General features: G+C 41.8%; 1 protein-coding gene across 2 annotated transcripts in view; it reads left to right on the forward strand.

The window, feature by feature from the left end:
• The window catches only part of edil3a (EGF-like repeats and discoidin I-like domains 3a), a 163799-nt gene that overhangs the window by 108103 nt on the left and 40275 nt on the right, over positions 1-15421 (forward strand). For both annotated transcript variants that reach the window (XM_083904122.1, XM_083904123.1), the window contains 3 exons: positions 1318-1473; positions 3529-3673; positions 4185-4369. In XM_083904122.1, coding sequence (XP_083760248.1) covers positions 1318-1473; positions 3529-3673; positions 4185-4369 — 486 coding nt within the window. The remainder of the gene's footprint in view (positions 1-1317; positions 1474-3528; positions 3674-4184; positions 4370-15421) is intronic.

Genomic DNA, 15421 nt, shown 5'->3' on the forward strand with positions numbered 1-15421 from the left:
ATTAAATTTCCCGCTTCCATTTCAGGTTAATGGCCGTGTGCTTGTTTTTGCTCAGTGCTGTTTCCCTTCACTTCTGTAGCTATGGAAAAATAGACATCTCTGCGTATATATTGTGTGTTATTTTCTTTTCAAAATTGAGTTTGATGATTGAATAATTGTCAGGATTGTTTGTTTGCTTCATCACATTTTCGTCAGACTACAAAAGGCCGTAAATTGCCGGTCTCCACGGTAAAAATCGCTCCACTAAATCACATCTTTCTCTTGAGCTTGGTGAAGATAACGGCACTGCCCAGGTTGACTCTTCCAGAGCCACTTAATATGATGCAGTGTCGGGCTTTTGTTTCATGTTAGTGTCAGCAAAAAAGATGTTATCACAAAACGTCTAATCTGTTGTTTGCACACATTAGTTTGTGAAGATAACGAGGCTTGTTTACAATACTGTGCAAACGCTGCTATCACCACGGATGCCCTGCTGAGCCCTGTTCAATCTGGCTGTTAAACAAAGTCTTGCTTCAAAAATAAATGATCTAATCATCAAAAGTTCATATTAAACAGTCGGTCCATCACAACTGACTAAGTTGTCAGTGGGGCACAGACTCTGTGAGAGTCTCTTTAAAGAATTCTTCAAAATGCTTCATTCTTTTTTAACCTTTGCCGTATTTTCTTTGCAACAAGGACATTGACTGATTTGAAGAGGTGAAACGAATCACTGAGATCATCATGTCCTTTGCAATTTAATTACTTTGCAAGAGTTTCTTGGCCTTTATGGAAGGATCTTTTGCCAGTGTTCATCTATTCATAGCCTTGGCCGGTAGGTAAACAAAAAAAGATGATTGCCGTTAAAACACACTTTGCTAATTTGGGAGAAGAAAATATGTGGAAAAGGTGCAGTTTTAAGAGAGATGTCGAAAAGCATGCCAAAGCTAACCTAATATCAGTGTGCAAAACATCCACTGTGCTTAGTTAATATTTATCCTGTGATGTACACTAAGCAGGATCTGTTGAGCATTCATCGCTTCACTCTCCCTAAACTCTTTCTTTTCCTCTTGGCTCTTCAAGCCACTTTACATTGGCTCCATATTGACAGTCTGCACAGGGCTGACAGAATTGATCTGGAGCTCGAGGATTGATTAAATGTTCCATTTGATCACAGACTTTCAGAATAAGATGGATGGCCCTGACAGAGAAGAGACAACGGAGTGAATTGTTTCCCAAGACTTGCATATACACACTTCGTGTGCACCGACTGCCACATGCAGGGTGTGTGAAAATGAAGCAATATTTCCTAATTGTGGCCTCTTTTTCTTGACTCCACAGATCAATCTGCAGCGGAGAATGAGGGTCACCGGCCTAATTACCCAGGGTGCAAAGCGCATCGGCAGCCCAGAGTACGTCAAGTCGTACAAAGTTGCCTACAGTGATGATGGAAAGACCTGGAGAACGTACAAAGTCAAGGGCAAAGATGACGATATGGTGAGACGCACACGTGGGAGCACAAACACAGTCAGGCACAGCCGTCGTCGTCTCTCTACTCTAACTCCTTCAGCTTCTCACTCTTAACACACAGACAAAGACACACACACTTGTACACATACACACACACACACACACGGTGACTGGAGACAAGGCACTCAGTCAAGGACAGGGTGGAGGACATGATGAGATGGCTTTTTAATTAGCCAGCACACACCGGGCCCATCTTGCTGCCCCCTTACCCCTTCCACTTTTATGACTTCTAGATTGAATTTTTATACTATTTGGGGATGAACAGCCACCAAATAGGCCACACAGTGTTCTATCATTCCTGACAGCAATCCACGGCTGTCTTCCATTTGGCCGAGCTCTGAATGACCCTGACTTTCAAATGTCTCCTCAAATTTATTACACAGAATATTAGGCCTGGACTGGAATTTTAAGTCGTATCAATAATATGTTGTGGTTGTACAGAGAGCAAAAATGTGCCAGGCAGAGTGTGAATTTAAGTGATGTGAAAAGCACATGCAGATGAAATTACTCTCTGAGAAACTGTGAAGAAAATGACTGTCGAGTATTCTGTACTCTGTTCTGGATTTTTGAGGCGTGTCTTAAAAATATGACTCAGTGATGCATAATTTGCATATCTCCTCCTCAAAAGCTGTAATGATCTGAAAAATCGTCAGCACACCTTGTTACTGCACATCCTCCTTTTACTGGAATAAACACTGACCTTGTCAGGACCAGTAGACCTTACAGAGACCAAAACCTGGTCCTAATGAGCCAGAACCTACATTTCTGAGGAAGTGATAAACTTAACTTGGACTAAGATTGATATTGTGGTTAGGTTAAGGTTAGAGTTAGGCATTAACTGGTTATGGTTAAAGCAAAGGAAGTGAGAATTGGACTTCAGTTCTTCACAGGAGTGCCCTGAGGGATCGTTCTCTAAACGTTAGTTTTAGAACCATGGGCTAATGCTAGCTATCTTTGAACATTGTGTGTAATGCTGCGTTCCAGAGCTCGTAATGGCGGCGCCCATGGAGTCACACGAATAGGCTATAAACTTTTATATATCTTATATATTTTATATACTTTTCTGCGTGTAGAGCTGTTTTAGACACAGCAATTTAATCACAACTTGTTTTTCATGTTATGGTGTGAAATTATGTCGTCGTTATCTGTTAGCATGAAGATATATAGGGCTACGGTAAAAGTATACTCAAGACGTTACATATCGATATGTATGGCTTTTACATATACGGCTCGCTTGTATATGTAAGTAGAGTGAATTGCTGACAGTCAAAATGCCTCTTCAAACATAAATCTAAAGCGCCGCGATCGTCCATGTTTTCTAACATTCGACTTCAATTGCTGGAACGCTTTGAAGTAGGAGCTAGTACAATCCAGGTAGGATATGTCCCACATCCCATTTGTTTGGATGGTCTCTGGAACGCAGCATTAGTTGGGATGTTTAAAAGCTGTTCAAATGAATGGAATTCAATACAGTGCCTGCACAAACCTACAATATGTGTGTTTGGCTCCTCCAGGTGCCTCCAGCGTTTCACAGCTATTTTTTTAACACTTCGCACCTTCTTTAAATCTTTCACAAAGTCAGAGGAGATATTTTTGCACTGAAAACGTTTTGAATGGGGAAGTTTTAGGAGTAGTTGGAACATGACTTGTTGCCGGCCAGTGACGGCTCCTATTTCCCTGTATCGCATGAACACACCACTCTATGTCTGCACCCTTTACATGCACTACATCCGACTCTGTTAGGCTAACTCAGGACATTTGGATGATACACTTCAGAATATCTGGCACTGAGGGCACTAATTTAAAACACAGCAAAGTTCTTCTACATTACTGGCTCAAATGGTGCAAGAAATTATCTATTTTTCTTTGTAATTCTAGATCATTGACCTTGAATGACAGCAATTTGTCGAGCGCGGAGTAGACACTAGAGACAGCGCGAGATAGACTGCCACATTACACCAAAACTGATCTGCTGTACCATCACACTCACCCCATCTGCTGTTATTCCACCTCCTGCAACAGATCTTCAGAGGCAACGTTGATAACAACACTCCATCAGCCAACTCCTTCACCCCTCCCATCGAAGCCCAGTATGTGCGCATGTACCCCCAAGTCTGCAGGAGGCACTGTACCCTGCGCATGGAGCTGCTCGGTTGCGAGCTAACAGGTGTGTGAGCTGGGATTATTTCATTCAACTTAATCCAACTGTGTACAAATAATTGTGTATGAATTTCCATCTGGACTTTTTTGCTTATTTTAACCAAGGGCCAGAATAACTTTCAATATCTGACGGTTAAAATACTATTTTGACGTGCAAGTTTTCAGCTTTCCACACGGTTTCTAAACGTGTTATCTGCGATATAATATGTGAATTTATTGCTATAGTATGTCTTGATTAAACCTGGTATAATAGACATTTTCTGCTGCCACCATTTTTGACATGAAATTATAAAACACCCAACACCATAATGGATATAATAATAATATTATATTATAATTAAAATCTAATAATAGCATACCTCTTTCTTGTATTGTCTAGTTTTATTCTAATAATGACTTTGGGAAATAACCCCTAAATCTAATGGTGGCTTTTTGCCCAGCACTGTGTTTTCTGTATTTGTTGGGGTTAGTGTTTTTCACTGCAGTTTCGGAAACTTGTTTGTTTTTCTGGTTCCCAGGTTGTTCAGAGCCACTGGGAATGAAGTCAGGTCATATCCAGGACTACCAGGTCACGGCCTCCAGCATCTTCAGGACACTCAACATGGACATGTTCACTTGGGAACCAGGGAAAGCCCGTTTGGACAAACAAGGCAAGGTCAACGCTTGGACAGCTGGACACAGCGACCAGTCACAGTGGCTACAGGTAACGTGACGTCAACTGATCGAAATCTGTGATACTGTTGGCTAATGTGTGTGTTAGCAGATAAAGGAACGACAGACAGCCTCGTCCTTGCAGATTGCTGACGTTCGCTCCGAGGATTAGCTTGTATTTCCCTGGAATAGTGGCTGATATTGTGTACAAAGGTCAGAAATGACAATGACAGAAAATAGATAGTTAAAGGGATACTTCACCGATTTGAATGTGGCTTTGTGGCTTTCCCTTATCCAAATGTGCCCGACTGTGAGTCAAATGACGCGTTGTGCATCACAGTAGGGCAAATTTTGAAAATGGAAAACAGATTTTTTTACAACTCAGTGAAAAACTGAGGGAGGGAAGCACATTTTCTAAAAAATACTACTGCTATTCTAGCAATACAAAGCCACATTCAAATCGGTGAAGTATCCCTTTAATATTTGCAAAGACTGAGTTGATAATCATTGTGTAAAAGAAAAGAAGAAAGCAATATTTGTTCCAGTTATTTGATATTGGAAGAAATAGAATCCGTCCCGATCCTCCCTTATGTCCTTTAAATTGTGATATTTGTGCCGTTGGCATAAAACTTTATTCCAAGTGGTATTAAAGAGGTCTTAAATAGTTACAATCCTGGTAGTATTTTCGCAACATTTGATAAAACTGCCCTGGTAAGGATCCAAAATACCCACCTACCCTGGTGTTTACATGCTAACACATGCCAGAGGATTGAGTTGTTTAACATCGGAAGATCTCCGTGATGATTACAGTGTGTATTGTGAATGAACTGATCATTTAAAAATGTACATTGATGATACTGTTAGCACGCTCTCAGTATCATTCTCAGAATCAGTCAGTAATAGATATTCAGCCTTTATTTGTTCTCGCTGCCAGTCTTTGTGAATGCAACACCCACGTGGCCTGAGTTGGCAGAGTCTACCCCCGCTGTATTTGGCTGTAACCCAGGCGTTTCTATCTCCACGTAACAACCAGCCAAACCATTTGTTTTCATTACAGTTGCTGATGGTTGAAAATGTCTCCTGAAAGGGACAAGACTCTGTCTCTAAGTGAGCATTTACTCAGCAGCCTTTTTGCTTAACGACGTGTCAGCTTAATACAAAGTTGAGGGAGTTTAAGATTCATATCAATCATGTATGTCGGGGCTGTATGTTGGATTCAGAAGCTTTCAGAGTGAGAAATAACTCTTATAATAACAGTGATAAGCTTATGAGGTGAATCATCTCCTTGTTTTCTGGTGTTTGTTTCCCCACCAGCACCAACAGAACCAGAGGTGACACAGTTACTGCTCTGTCGTCGGTTATTAGATGTCTGGGTTTTCAGTCAGATATGATTGTTATCACACTGAGAGTCTTTTTTTTGTTGTTGTCGAGGCTGAAGGTTTGTACGCCTGTGCTTCAGGTGCAGCTTAGCCAGGTCATATCATGGCTAAAAAGCTCAGCTGAGCAAAATGGATCACTATGGTGGCCTCATATTACATGCTGATCCGAAAGGAAGAGGGGTGTGTGTGTGTGTGTGTGTGTGGGTGTGTGGGGGGGGGGGTGCTTTACAGACACAGCGAGACAATCGATGGATTCCACTTTAAAGGCCGATTTCTTTGCACTGGGATTTATCTGGCTTTTGAGAAGCAGATATAAATGGTTCCGTACGGACGAGTCCTGTTTCACGTTTATTGACGCCGCCGTCAACGGACTAAAGATTAGAGCGGAGGGAAGGCTGAAGGTCACGCTGTCACATCCGCGTCACCACACGGTGCACTTTTTTGAGCATATTTAAAGAACTCTGTGGCAAACATGACACGTGTCAGGCTGTTATTGAACGCCATAACTCTGAGAGCAAAGGTGGATTCGTGCGACAGTAATTCCTCCAGCTCGCTGCTGGTTGGCAGAGGCGCACAGCGGCAGAGTGGCAATTCTTGTGATCCTCTTATGCATTTGTTAAACTCCCACACTCAGTGTCCTCTTTAGGCCGGTTGCCATGGCGAATAATTGATTTTTTTTTTTAGTGGCATTAGTGAATGACTTTATACATTTAAGATTAATGGAATTAATCAGGCCTAATGACACATTAAGGATTCTTATAATCAAGACAACTGCTGTGGGATGAAAAGCAGGGGAAAATACTTTCAACAAATGTCAAAGTGGATTCCTCAATGCACAGGATTAGACGAGGGAGACGGCAGCAAATGTCCATTTGTATCAGTCTGTTCCATGTTTGACAAGACATTGACTTCTGTTTTTTTTTTTTTTTATCAATCATTAATTAGCACATTGCTTTACTAAATGATGCATCCATCCTGATAATTCTCCGTCTTAGCCGGGACTGACTCTATCCATCATAGCAATGAAAAGCTCAAATATTAGGCGAATTCAGAGGTGATATTTGGAACATTTAGCTTTTAAAACGGTTACCTCAACACCAGTGGAAAACACTGAAGGGGCATTTCTGTTTTATTTTTATAAACATCCAACCTATTTGTGTAATTTCCCCGTGTCAGCAAAAGGTTGAGATGGAGAGTGAAATTGCAAATGCTTTAGAGCAGAATTATCACACGATGATAGGAGACAACAAGGTGACACCGGCAAAGTGTTATGGGAGCGAAAGTATGAGCTAACCTTACATTTACATTTACATTTACGCTTTTAGCAGAACGCGTCTTACGTAGAGGAAGTCTTGGAAAGAACTCCACCGGATAGGAACAGTGGACTGATAGAGGGTGAGTGTGCCGAGGTGGATCCAAGTGCAGAAGGAGATTGCAGGGGAGGGGGGGGGGTGAGTTAAGTGCAAGGACAGAAGATGCTTCTTGAACATAGACAGGGACGCCCCCCTGTTCCGGTTAGCGCTCGGTAGGTCGTTCCGCCGGCGTGGAACGACACGTGAAAAGAGTCTGGATTGTCTTGTGCGGGGTGTTGGCACCGCCTGACGACAATCCCACCCCCAAGGGCTAACGTAATCCTTTAGGAGAGCATTTAAGTAGGTGGGAGCAGACCCATGCAGCACATTATTGGCCAGCATCAGTAACCTTGCATGAATTTCCCTTATGTTGCTTACTTGTTGGAGAAACAATCCTATTTTCCCTTTTTTTCAGTGGTTTTTCTGCCTCTCTCGGGTCAAACACCGATTTCCCAGATCTCTGGTGCATCATTGTCAATTTTCGTATTAACCTAAAAATGGCGCCTCTAAACTTTTACCGAAACGAAAAAACTGTGACATGGAAACAGACCGAGAGCTGAACATCTTCCTCGACTGCGACCCAAGCTAGAGCTGCTCGAGCCCCGGCAAGACATGAAATTACCACAATCTTTCAAGTTGTTTTCAAGAGACGAGCTGAATCTGACAGAGCGAGCTGCCAAAGCATCCCAGCTGGCATGAGCTGATTAGTTAATTGTGCACATTAACATTTTCCACACAGCAAACAGAAATTGCCAGGAAAAACAGTAGATACGTCCCAATTTCACAGTTAATGTAACATGTCCGTTGCAGATAGACTGCGGCAAGTTTCGGTGTTTTTGGAGGATGATGACGACGTGGTGAGTGTTTCCCCCCCGGATATAAAGCGATAAACGAGGTTGTAAAGGAGTGAGCGCATCTCTTCATCTTAATTAAGTTAACTAAATACAGGCCTTTAAAAAATGTTTTTGTTGTTGTTAAACTTACAAAATTGGACTTGGCTTCATCCTCAGTGAGCTTCAGACCAGCCATTTAAATCATTAAAACGGAGCCTGTAGACTCACTCCTCCTCCTCCTCCTCCTCCTCCTCCTGTGGCACAGAATAAGTAACAACATAACATGTAACGGCCTCGCGGAGACGGTGACAATTCCTCACATCATTTGCAACTTTTCACGTTTATTTGTGGCCTGCAAAGGTTACAAAACAAGTGATGAAAGCGATTCCATTTCTCTGGGATTCATTTGTTAGGATTTATCTGTAAAGCTTTCACAGCCAATTATCTCCTTGAAGTGATGCATTTATGTGGTGCACGGCTGTGGCACCTTGATAATCAGCCCAGCCTCTGATCACGCACAGTGAGCCAAAAACCAACGTGTGGAAACTTTGAGAGAAATAAAGAAGCCCTTAAGATCAGCTATCGGACGTTGTCGCACGTCTTTTTGCTGAGCAGACATTTACAGTGAAGTAGAAGTTACCTGTGTCATCAGGATTAATGGATACTAAAACATGCATTGAGATTTTCTCATAATTAAACGACTGTTTTCATGTTGTGCAAAGGTCAGCAAAAACCAAGGTTTCCATTCCATTAGACCAGGCTTTTAGCTAGGATTTTTTTAGAGGGTGTCCCCCCCTTGCCCTCAGGAACCACATCCATATATGACACGTGCATAATGTTCTTTATGACGAGGATCGATTACAGTCGCGATGAAATACAGGGGATCCGAGTAGATCTTAGTAAACTGTTGACAGACTCTCAAGAGCGCACTTTTCATTGTTTTTACTCCGTGGTCTCGTTCTTTCTTTAGAAGACGCTTTAGAGCTGTAATTAAGGGAATAACAGATGCATCGGATGAGCTGATCTTTTTAGTTAACTGCTCAAAGAGAGAGAGAGAGAAGAGAGTGTCGCGGGGAGTTCATAATCCGCGGTGCGCTGCAGCCAAGTTTCTCTTTTGCATAAAGAGACTTTCCAGCATTTAATAGGTGATGTTCCACTGCATACTCACATCTTGTTGGAATCTTGTGGTGTTCTAAGTGGGTATAGACAGGTGCGTGCTGGAAAAAACTATGGCCAGCACGCGCCTGTCTGTACCCGCGCGTTATCACAACATCGTTTCGGTGTCTTTAGGTTGTCCTGCCCAAAAGTAGGGCGTCTAATTTCTTATTATTTTCAGTACAGGGCGTCCAGCTGGCCAAAAGCCTGCATTAGACATACTCACCCATCAACGTCTTAGAGGAGTTGTTGAACATCTATACCACAGTGTTGGTACTCACAAAAGAAAACACTCAGGCTTCAGGCGAGATCAGAATTTAGCTTTTATTGAATGCAGTGCAGTAAAAAAAATTACCAGAAACTTTAAAGTTTAAATGTACGAATGCAGAGCAGTGCGCGCATAACAATTATAGGGTGAAGCACTTTCTTGCGCGAGCGGAGGTCTGCGTACACAGATGCTGATGAGACGAACTGTGGCAGCGTGGCATGTAAAGACGCTGCATGCACATGGGGAGGAAAGTGCTTCTCTGCAGGAACTCACAGGGCCAGGGAGAAGAGCACAGTGGGAGACAATAAAACCCAGACAAGGGAGACAAAGACGAGTGGAGAGACTTAAGTAATGTGACCTATCATAGTGATTGCTGTAATAGCGCTCGCAGCAGCACTCCACAGGCACCTACCAGGGTTTTTACTCAAGTGCCAGTTTACCTGCATGTATTTTTTTTCCCCCCGATTGTCAACATGTAAAGTAATGGCTGACTCGTTAGAAAGCGATACTTCGCTCACAATGAACGATTACCACGATGGCCAGTGTCCTATTTTGCCAGTGTGCCTATGCTGGACCCCCACAGACTCGATGTTTTGGCCACAGTTCTGCTAATTCATGTTAATGAGGTGAAAAAAGCATAAAGCCCAATTTATACTCCTGCGTAAAGTGCTCTGCGTCGACGGAGAGCCTGTCAGAGAGCCTCTGCGTCGTCTCCGACTGCATGAAATATTTTTTAAGTGTCCGTCACTCCGTCAAGGGACAACGGAGACGACAACAGCTTCGATTGGTCCTCAGGACAGGCCGAGCTAAGCTGCTCTGTGCCGGCTCACAGTGCGCACCGAGCGTCCACAGAGGCGGAGCTGATCACCGCCGACAATGTCGCTGCCAAACTATAAATACGTCATATCTTAACACACAAATCAAACTGCACAGAATAGTGAGAAACGGCCACTGTTTCAACAACAACAGTATTTCTCTCTCTTTCTCTCTCGGACGCCATTGCTCACTGTAGCCAAAAGCACAACCCAGCGACCCCTACTGGTCGGGCGGGAAATTGCAGCACGTATCCGTCCACGACGCAGAAGTATGAAGGCTCAAGGTGTCTCCGTGGATTACGCAGTCAGAGAAGTATAATGTGGCCTTAAATCCCACTTCTTCATTAGTGTAGTTTTTTGCTCGTAGTTGGCAGTCCTTAGAAAACGAAAACTCTCACCGATGCCAGAACCACTTTCTTTCCTGACTTTGGCAAAATGTATTTGTCCAGTGTCCAATATTTTGCCGGAGCCCAGCAAGGAGATTACTCAAACACTAAATCATACTTTCTACACCAGTGAAGGACCGAAGCCTGTGCCCTAAACCATGTTAAGTGTGGTCTTGAATAGAAAATGCAGAAAATTGCGTTTAGACACAAACAAAGTATGAGCTCAAGACACAGACAACATTGTTCATGCAGAGTTTTGAACACGGCAGATTAGATCACATCGCTCTCCGCGCCATGCGCCTTAAACGTAATCTTTCACTCAGCGGCGTCCCGCAGGAGCGTTAGAAATGAGCCTGCATGAGTCGAGCTTTGTGATGTTGATGCTCGTCCTGCAGGAGCTCAGTGTGGAGGAGATAAATAGCAGAGAATAGCACTTGTGTTAAAGCCCTTTTTCCTTCTGACATTTGAAGAGGCGCACGGCACCCACGGGCTTTCCAAAGCAAGAGACACATGAACTCCACTGATATATACAGTCTTAAAGTACACTCAGCGGCCAGATATTGTTAACACACATATCTAATCATATCTAATCATTTGGCCATGAAGACATAGTCAAAACAACCTTGAAAGATGTGATTTAAGTGTTTGAACGTGGCATGGTGATGACCGCACTGGTTTGAAATGATAGAGAAACAACATTTACTCAAATAACCACTCTTTAATACAGAAGTAATACAGAAGAACTTTGCTGAATTCACACCATGTCAAACCTTAAAGCTCACATAGACTGGTCCTGTTGCACATACAGTATATGTTAGTTATGGAGGTCTACTGACGCTGTTTCCCAGCCGCAAGATTTCAGACTCATCTCTCACACCCAGAAGATAGAGTCTTGTGATTGGCCAGTATATTCAGCACACCCGCTCTCAGAAGCACAGCTCCCCCCTCTGGAACGGTGGATGCACTGCTACTCATTATCAAAACATTGTTTTAACAGTGTTTAAAAAAAGCTTCTTCACGACTCCCCGCCGCAGTCCCTTTGACGACCTTTGACCCGGAGTCAGACCCAGAGTCAGAAGACACTGTCGCTCGTGAAACACCTCCACAACGGACGTTATTCTTCTTCTGCGGTTCAATGTACGCAACCGGATGTGCCCGGACTAGTGCCCGGAGCAGGACGATCTACTGTTGCGGAGAACCGGTGTTTACGTAACCGGACCGGGTTTTTTCAGAGATCTCACTGAGCCCGAGATTACAATAAAACACAGCGTTCTCAGCAGTGGCTGAACTGTTTGTTTAGAACCTTCAGGGCTTCATAAACAAGGTAATGACGCAGATACACACTAAAAAACAGCGTTAATTGGAACTTCCGGTCTAGGTCCACTTTAAAGTAGATTGGCTACAGCAGCAGAAGACCACTTCGGCCATTTTAACACACAAATACAAGGAACAATAATATAAAAACCAAGTAGCAATGAAGAAACCCATAAGGACTAATATGATATGAATAAACCCAGAATATAAGGATATACTAGTTTAAACATAGACACTATACACACACATACAGTACACACTGTGGGATTATAAATATATGCCTTAAATATGAGCACAGATATTAAACTGTTTTACTAAATCAAGGATAAATATTCCTCCCATGTCAATTTGAATAATTATGGCCATGAGAATTAGTGTTGACATAATGTTGAAAAATGTGCGCTAAATCTGAGTTCCGACGTCGAGATACAAGGTAACACGCAGTCAGTGACCTTTATTTTGAAGAGAGAGGTGCACTGAGGACAACAAATATATAATAAAACTGAAAAAATACTGACGCAGCAACAGTTTGTTCAGTGTTCTGTGTGTACCTAATTAAATGGCCAGTGAGGGTATTTCATCATACTGTCGTTAGCATTAGGAGTCTCGGAATAGCACCAGAAAGCGCAGAGCAGTGTGTGATGGTGGCAGATTGTGATTGTCTCTGGGAAACAGCTTCACCTCCCGTCTTTTTCTGCCGCCCTGCGTCGTAGATGAAGTGTCTGGTGGCTGCACTTACAATAAAAACGTGTATGTTTTAAACAACAGGAGCAGGTAACAGTTTGGTAAACCTTTTCCTGAATTCATTGGTGTAACAAGGAGGGAGTGTGTGTGTGTGTGTGTGGGGGGGGGTGAGTGGAGCCCGTCTGACAGTCTACGAATGAGCGCTGATGAAGTAAGTGACAGAAATGAATGACAGTGTGAGGTGAGGCGCGGGAACATAAATCAGTGCTTCCCTCTGTCGAGGAAAAAGGCTCGGGCAGATTAACAGGCTGAGGCAGAGCAGGAATTCATTTTGCAGAAAGCAAATGTCAAATAAATGAGCAATGTTAATGGATTTCACTTTCAGTCACAGCTTTTACCTTTAGCTGCCACTGCCTCGGATCTCTCTGAAACCATTACACATCAAACAGATGCTGCGTTGTTGTGTTAGAGGGCAGATATTTGTATTTGTATTTGTTTTTAACTGTTAATACTGTGTGCTACGGAAGAGTATGAGGGCCAAATGTAAAATGTAAATAAATTAATTCTAGGATTAAAAATAAAAAAGTCAGAATTCTGAGATTAAAGTCAGAATTCTGAGATTAAAGTCAGAATTCTGAGATTACGTTCAGAATTCTGAGATTTAAGTCTGATTGCTGAGATTAAAGTCTGATATTACATTCAGAATTCTGAGATTAAAGAAAAAGTCTGAATTCTGAGATTAAAGTCGGAATTCTGATATTAAAGTCTGAATTCTGAGATTAAAGAAAAATTCAGAATTCTGAGATTTAAGTCAGAGTTCTGAGGAAAAAAGTCTGAATTATGAGATTAAAGTTGGAAATCTGAGATTAAAGAAAAGGTCATAATTCTGAGATTAAAGAAAAGTATGAATTGTAAGATTAAAGTCTGAATTCTAAGGAAAAAAAGTCATAATTCTAAGATTAAACTGAGTTTTTCTCAGAGAAACTTCAGATTTGTTCCTCAGAATTGCTCCGTAGTCTGCTAAAGGTGTAATTTAATGTAGTAAAGAATTCAAAATGGCCGTGCTGTTGTTACAGCCTGTGGTTACAGAGCTTGTGTTCCTGCTGTCACTTCACACAGAGCCTTGTCTCATGTGGAGAACCAGGCTACAAAGAGCAATAAGAGGATGTAATGCAAGACTGATTCCTGCTCAGTGCCTGTGACCGTGCATTTGTTGTAATCAAAACCGGTATTAACATTACACTGGTTTCTGCTAAGCACAGCTTCCTAATCAAATTGCCACCTCAAATGCAGCGCTGCTGACAACAAACCCTTATTTCTCCTCACAATAGAATTAGCCGGGTGTTTGTTTCATCCCTCCACAAAGAAGAATGCCTTTAATTTGTCCCATTGAAACTATCATCACTTCTGGAGTGTTTATGCAGCAAAGAAGAAGAAGAAGTGTTTCCTTTCTAAACACAGAGACGCCGCCTCAGACAGAGAGAGAGTAAAAAGAGAAAAGGAAAGCATTGTTGCATGTAAGGATTTAAGAGGCAGTTTGATCTTCTGGAATAGCAATTATAATGTCTTTATTTCAAGAACAAGAGACTGGTACTTTGTTGAAATTACTTGCTTGGGAAAACTGGGACATTTTCAAGGGTGAGATTGTGCTTCAAGGTTGATCCTCCTGCACAGTGTAATACACTGTCTTTACAGGCGTGAAGAGAGAGGGAGGGTACAGAGGGTATCATCATAAATCCAGCAATTATATTACAATTCTTTGTTGATCTGGTTGAAAATAGATAAAATCACTGACCCTGAAGATTGGACTATTCAAAGTTTCTTGCTCTCTAAATGCAGCTATTATTCTACCGGCTACTCAGTGTTTTATCATTATTTGTCCTGCTACTCTATGTTTGCCCCGACGCTGAATCAATATGAGCAGCACCTGCAGCCAAGTGCTCGTGCTGAACTAATTAAAGTCAGAGGGACAGTGACTCCAGGTGGTTTCTATACTGCAATCAGTGAGGAGCACTTAACCATGAAGCCTCGACTGTTACGCTGAAAAAATAAAAGTGTAAAACGTATGAAACGGCAGCTTTATCGTGCATTCTAACACGAGGAGAACATGCAAACTCCATGCAGAAAGACCTTTGTTCTGATCCCGGGTCTTCTTGCTGCAAAGGCTACACTTTTAGAAATAAAAGTACTATGTAGGACCATATAAGGTTCTTCGGCTTGTCCTCATAGGAGAACCCTTAGTGTTACCAAGAACCCTTTTAAAACCCTTTATTCAGGAAAGGGGTTTTAAAGGAACCATTAGTGTTACCAACTTCCGCCCTTGTAGAAGAACCCTTTTGGAACCCTTATTTCTAAGAGTGTAGGGCTGAAAGAACTACCTGATAGATTACTAAATGAATCGTCAACGTTTTCTGATCATCGATTACTCGGTTTAAAGCTTTTTTTCATTATTTAAACAAGATTTCTGATTCTTTTAGCTTCTTAAATGTGAATATTTTCTGGTTTCTTTGCTCTATATAACAAATAAATAATTTTTAAAAAGTGAATCATTTTGGTTTGTGGACAAAACAAGACGTTTGAGAACATCATCCTTTTCAGGTTTGACTAACACTGATTGACGTTTTTTAACGTTTTCTGACATTTTATGGACCAAACGATTATTAAAATAATCGATAAATAATCGACAGATTAAAGGATGATGAAAATAATGGTTAGTTGCAGCTCTAAAGACTAGTGATAACCACTATGTGATGTCAACTAGAGCTGAAACAATTAATCGATGAATCGATTATTAATCTATTACTGAATTAATCGCCAACTATTTTGATAATTGATTAATCGGTTTGAAGCTTTTTTCATGATTAAAACAAGATTTCTGATTGTTTCAGCTTCTTAAATGTGAATATTTTCTTAGTCTT

This window comes from Microchirus variegatus (genome assembly GCF_963457635.1).
Source record: "Microchirus variegatus genome assembly, chromosome: 17".
In the NCBI taxonomy this organism is placed as follows: Eukaryota; Metazoa; Chordata; class Actinopteri; order Pleuronectiformes; family Soleidae; genus Microchirus; species Microchirus variegatus.